Genomic DNA, 6021 nt, shown 5'->3' with positions numbered 1-6021 from the left:
CGTAACTATTAGGAACCTTTCATCGAAATTCTGAAATAGGCCACTGAGAAATTGGTATTAAGATGTGGATTTGAGATCAAACTGTGAGGTAGCAAGGTCAGTAGAAGTTGCGCTATTGTTGTCCACCAAAGACGAGGACTGCATGTCTGCATGGCAATTTGCAGTTTCTGAGCCTGGCTAATGAGAGCTGAGACTGAGATCGATATCCTGGTTGCTTATGGAGATACGAGATTTAATTTTGCATTATCATTCAAAGTTAACGCAGTTCATTCAGAAAAATAGTCAACTAAATTTCACAAACTAGGACATATATAAGGCCATGCTTGTGTACTTAATTTCTCTGCAATTTTTATGTTCTTGATCGGTTAAGCTGTTTCATTAGGGTTGCAGATCAGTAAATTATTATTAGCGCCACTGAACAAACTCAAGCAGTGAAAGAGCCCAAACACAATGTTCTTGATAGCTTTACTGTAATAATATTAATTTCCAGACAACTAAATCGAAAGGAAAGCCTGGCTGCTATGTTTAGTGTTTGTTCCGCTCCAGTAGTTTCTTGAACCAATAGGCAGACATTTTGGGGTACCTCTTTAGGTTGGTGTAATCAACATATACTATGCCGAACCTTGAAGTGTAGCCTGACCTCCATTCAAAGTTGTCAAGCAATGACCATGCAAAGTAACCAGCTAAATTGGCTCCTTCATCAGCTGCCTTCTTCAGCTGAGTCAAATAGGCCTTAAAGTAGCCAACTCTAGTGGTGTCGTGCAATGCTTTCGAACGCGTGAAATTACCAGGATCATCCATCCCTGAATATATATGTGTGTGTATATATATATATATTAACAGAGTATAAAAACAAGCCCACAAAAAGTAATAATTTAACTAAGAAAAAAAAAGACATATAGAGGTAGCTCATACCATTTTCAGATAGTATAATTGTAGGGTTTCCATAGCGCTCTTTTATGTACATCACAGCCTTGTACATACCCCATGGTACATTGTAAAGCCAATTAGAATTTGCCTGCAAATATCCAATTATTCATATGAAATAAAATCAAATCCATAGCTCATGCATTATTAACACACAGGTGAAAAACTTACTCTTGGACCAATTGGCACTCCATTCTTCTTATCTGCAAAATTCACAAGACACTGCAATTTAGTGACTGAAGGAGTAAATGAAGTTTGAAGCTTCATTTATTCGAGGGGGAAATGAATCCAGGAGTTTCTTACAAGCAAATCCAACATTCCAATCTTGCTGGTAGCCCAAGTACTTTGGTTTAGGCTGATGAGGATCATACATGTAGAAAGTTGTATATTGGTTGATGCCCACAAAATCCATTGAGCCCTTCACCATCTTAACTTCTTCTTTTGTAAACTGGGGTAGTCTATTCCCGACAATATTTTGCATTGTTTTTGGATATTCACCATACACAATAGGATGGATAAACCTACACGAAGCAAAAGCCACGTGATATGAGTTTTTGAAAGCTATGAAGATGTCTAAATTATATCGTAAGGTTAGTTGATTGTATCATATGGAAGTGTGATTCAACTGGAATGCCCTTGAAATATTTTATTTGTCTCATTATTATGAAAATTGTTTATATCCAAAGTTTTAGACCATACTTTCATATTCTTTTCAAGGCACACTCTTTAGACATATCTATTTCACCAACAATCTAATTGTTTTAAATAAATTTCAGATAGCTGACACTAAGATGCAAGTTCATAAAATGTGTCAGTTAAATGCATCAAATTTATATTATCTGCAAAGTAGCATGCAGCATGCTGCTATGGTTTCCAAATTTCAGCTCATCATTGTGAGCTGTAAACTCACATTTCACACTGGAATATTCAATTACTTAGAAAAGAAAAACGTTGCAGCCATCTTTCTTTAACTCTTGCAGAGTAGGTGGCTGGAAAAGCTGAATATAGAGGTGTCAAAAATGGCTGCAATCACAGGGGGAAATGCTGAAAATGGAGGAGCAGCCAAGTCAAAAAATGGCCGCAGTAAAGTTAGTCTTTCTAGCTGGTTTTTTTATTAATATGTAAAGAAGCCCTCTACTATAAATATAAATAGAGACTTTCTCCTTAGTTTTTGATAACTCCTTTCACTTTTGTTTCTCCTAATTAAGAAGAGAAAGAGTTAGTATTGTGGTGTTCTCTCCATGTATTCAGATGAAAAGTTGTGGTGGTGAGATAAGTGATAGAAGAGTTGCAGAGAAAGTGTTGTTTAGCCTTCCAGAGAAGTTTGATCCTATTGTGGCTGCTATAGAAGAAACAAAAGACTTGTTTATGCTGGGCGTTCCAAAGTTAAAGGGTTCATTATGAGAAGAGATTAGTGAAGAGAAGTGAAAAGTCAGTAGAGATTACTTTTCAATCAAAGCACTGTTGGTACACAAAATCCTTTATGGGTGGAGGATATAGTAGAGGAAGAGGTAGAAATCAAAGGGAAAGAGGAAGAAGTAATTTTGGAAGCAACTATGGTGATGATAGAAGTGTCAGAAGGTTTCATTCTTATAATAGACTAGGCCATGTGCCTAAAAATTGTTGGTATAAAGGGGAGACACAATGTTTCAATTGTAAGGGGTTTGGTCACTTAGCTAAAGATTATAGTATGAGGAACATTCCACAAGGAAATATTATCAAAGATAGAGAAGGTATGGAAGCATGTTTTATACTTGTCAAAGTAGCAACGGAGACAAGAATGTACAATGGCTCATTGATAGTTCTTGTAGCACTAACATGAAACCGGGCGAAAACATGTTCAATGACATTGATATAAAAAGGCAAACTAGAGTGAAGATTGAGAATGGAGAATTTATAAGTGCAGGTGGCTTAGGCATCATTGGAGTTGAAACTACGAATGGAAAACAAGTGATTCATGAGATAATGCATGTGCTGGGTATATTTTTACCATCCAATGTGAAAGTCTCTTGCTCTTTGAGCTGCCAAGTTGTCAGCTTTTGAGCTGGTAAGAGGTTCGTAATAAACAAAATCCAAGAGAATCCCAATCCTTCCCTTTTGTTTTTCCTGCAATGTAGAATGAAAAAGAATAAGGTATATAACATTCTTCTCCATTGAATATATGAATTGCATCCAGTTCAAAAACAGAAGAACAGATGCTAACTTGATACTTCTCGCGGTATCTCTGAACTGCGGCTGCATGAGATAAAATCAAATGATGAGCAACAATATAAGGCTCTGTTGCAGAGTCGCCGGCTGTACAGTTCCCGAATGCTTTGGAACACCTGCCAGGAGCAAATAATCCATTATCATATCCAAGTGCAGCTACCACTCTGGGTTCATTGAATGTCATCCAATTCTTCACTCGGTCTCCAAAGGTCTTGAAACAGAAGTCTGCATAATCGGCAAAGTCTTTCCTGCGGAGTTTGAAGCATTTATCAAATTTCAATCCATTTAAAGATGATTGCTCAGAAACATAATCCCCAGAATAATATTCTTGAGAAAAATCATGCCAGTCATCCAAAATACAAAATATAAGGTAAAAACTATACATGGGGAAAAATCAGTTCTTATTACTATGCTTACACTACTTGGTAACTCAGCAATCCTTTATACTTCTTCTCTAGTGCTAGGGGAAGATCATAGTGATAAAGATTCGCATATGGAGTAATGCCTGCAAAATATTCATGGACATCAATTATATCCCCATCTCTTGATAAATGTGTAGTGATTAGTTGGCAATCAACATGTATCTAGTTCAAATTTCATAGAAAAGCAAACCTTTTTCGATCATGTAGTTGATCAACCTATTGTAGTATGCAACTCCCAACCAATTCACTTTTCCAGTTCCATCTACATCAAAGAAGTCAAAGAAGTTTAGGCTGATCCAGTGACACAAATTTTTAAGAAGAGTTCAAATTTAACAGAAACTGCATCTGAATCAACTACCAGGGAAAATTCTGGACCATGAAATCGAGAACCGGTATGCATCGAAGTTCAACATTTTCATGATATCTACATCTTCCTGCAACATCAGAAGAAGAGTTTAAACTTACCATTTTTGTTCCTGAATGACAAGAACTTGATATAACTTGCATAAAATCAAGAATGGATATTATAATGTTAATGATCTGCATAAATGACTAGTTATATTAATATAAAACATCAAGAGTAAGGTTTAGTAACAACAGTACGGTAGATGTTCATATTTGTAGGCATTTCCCCTCATTCTTAACGATGCAGTGTTCAAAACTGCTGAAATTAAAACTACAATGAAAGTTTAAACACAGGAATTGTTCCCTTTGATTCAACTATTGAACGACAGAAAATAACTCAACAGATCAGTCAAAATCCCATTTATTCATCTGTAGAACGACGAAGAATAACTCAATAGATCAGTGAACTGTCATGCAAATCAGTAATCAGAAAGATCATGAAGCCTCTAGCCTGCTCAAAGGGTTATCATTAATGATGACCACATTGTCATGGCACCCCATTTTTGGTGGATGTCTTATTGCAGACATGATTAAAACGCATCAGTACAGTTACAACATAAATAAACATTACCATACGAATAAAAGAAAGGGAAGGACAAGACAGGACCTACCTTGTAGTGGTGATACTGGTCCACTGCCACTTCCCCTGTGGCATTATTGGCAACGATCCCTGTTCATAACATCACATTTCATATCATTAAAGATATTAATCTAAAACCTCAAGTTTTAATTTTTACTAGCTGTTGTCCTAAAGGCAACAAAAACATTACTATCAAATTTATTTATTTTTTTGTTAACAAGGCAAGCAAAGCAAGCACTATATATCAATTATATATGTTTAGTATTATTACCAGGAATTTTAACAAATTCATCCCAAATGCTAGGCCCGCGACCATCCTTCTCAGCCATGCCTTCAACTTGATAAGCAGAAGTAGCAGTTCCAAAGACAAACCCCTTAGGGAAGCTGTGTCTCAGCCCTCCTGCTGTTTCAAAACTAACGGTCTCAGGCTTCTCCGAGGCTCCATTGGATTCTGCTGCATGGGAGATACACTGAACAATACTGAGACAGAATATCAAGAATGGCAATGCCTTAGCTCTCATCTTGAAGAAAGTGAGTACAGAGAGAAAGAGTAGTCAGACTGAAGAGTACAGACAGTGAGTGAGGGAGAGTGTAGTTATTTATAGAAATGAAAATTACGAAGAATGCCAAAAACCTTTACACGTTAACGTTATGTAATAAAATAATGAAAAATCGAAGAGAAAATATCCAATGTGGGGTGCCTCATGCCTCGTATCCAATGTGCGTTGGAGTTGGAGCTTATTTTCTTGTCTTCTGTTTGGTGTTTACCTGTGATCAGATATTAGTTTAATTAAACAAAATTAATTTTTTCATAATAGAACGATGAAGAATTATTAATATTTTTAATAGTTTGGATTTTATAAATCTAGAATCGCTGAAATTTTATATTATTATTAACTTTAAGATTTGTAGAATTAATCGATGTGCGCATAATCTAACCCGAACAACCACGTTAATAAAAAAAAATATTAATATTCTACTAGTAATATATATTAATCGAAATAACTTGAATAACTTAACTGATTAGATTTTAGGTTTATTTTTCAATGATCATGAATTTGAGTCTTTTCAGGATCACTAGAGGCTTATATAGTCGTTAATTTCATGACTCATGAAATTAGTTGAGATACACGCAAGCTGCCCTGAACACCCACGTTAATATATATATATATATATATATCATAAATTGAGAAAATAACCAATGGTAAAAATCACATTCATTTGTTATTTCAAGCTTGAATTTTGTCTTAATTTCTTAATTTTTCAAAGATATGATTAATTTAAGAATTTGCAAAGAGAGTAGATGGAGAGATTACGCTTAAAATGTTGAGCGAAGACAATGTTAATTTGGTGGTGGTGCTGTCCTGCGGACCAAAATACGGAGAGGTGAAGTGTCGTTTTCGTCACATGAAGGAAACATTCGTCAGCTGATGCTGGCCGTTTCCCCATTGGGTCACGGATCGTTTGGACTTGTTTGTA

At 35.7% G+C, this 6021-nt stretch overlaps 1 protein-coding gene across 3 annotated transcripts; it reads right to left on the bottom strand.

The window, feature by feature from the left end:
• Window positions 1–432: 432 nt before the first annotated feature.
• Window positions 433–5124, bottom strand: LOC18103692 (beta-glucosidase 44). Of its 3 annotated transcripts, XM_024582034.2 has the most exons (11): window positions 4814–5124; window positions 4574–4632; window positions 3916–3991; window positions 3748–3819; window positions 3553–3640; window positions 3131–3383; window positions 2918–3033; window positions 1231–1448; window positions 1099–1130; window positions 916–1018; window positions 433–803 (listed from the first exon to the last, which is right to left on the bottom strand). In XM_024582034.2, the coding sequence occupies exons 1-11, from the start codon at window positions 5061–5063 to the stop codon at window positions 526–528; spliced, it is 1545 nt and encodes a 514-aa protein (XP_024437802.2). In that variant the 5' UTR covers window positions 5064–5124; the 3' UTR covers window positions 433–525. The 3 variants fall into 3 exon arrangements, with proteins under 3 accessions (XP_024437802.2, XP_052301767.1, XP_052301768.1); XM_052445807.1 differs by lacking the exons at window positions 4574–4632; window positions 4814–5124 and adding an exon at window positions 4305–4481; XM_052445808.1 differs by lacking the exons at window positions 4574–4632; window positions 4814–5124 and adding an exon at window positions 4161–4183.
• Between the last annotated feature and the right edge of the window lie 897 nt (window positions 5125–6021).

The sequence above is a fragment of the Populus trichocarpa genome, chromosome 12 (assembly GCF_000002775.5).
Source record: "Populus trichocarpa isolate Nisqually-1 chromosome 12, P.trichocarpa_v4.1, whole genome shotgun sequence".
Classification (NCBI taxonomy): Eukaryota; Viridiplantae; Streptophyta; class Magnoliopsida; order Malpighiales; family Salicaceae; genus Populus; species Populus trichocarpa.
This window is presented reverse-complemented; position numbering and strand designations above follow the sequence as displayed.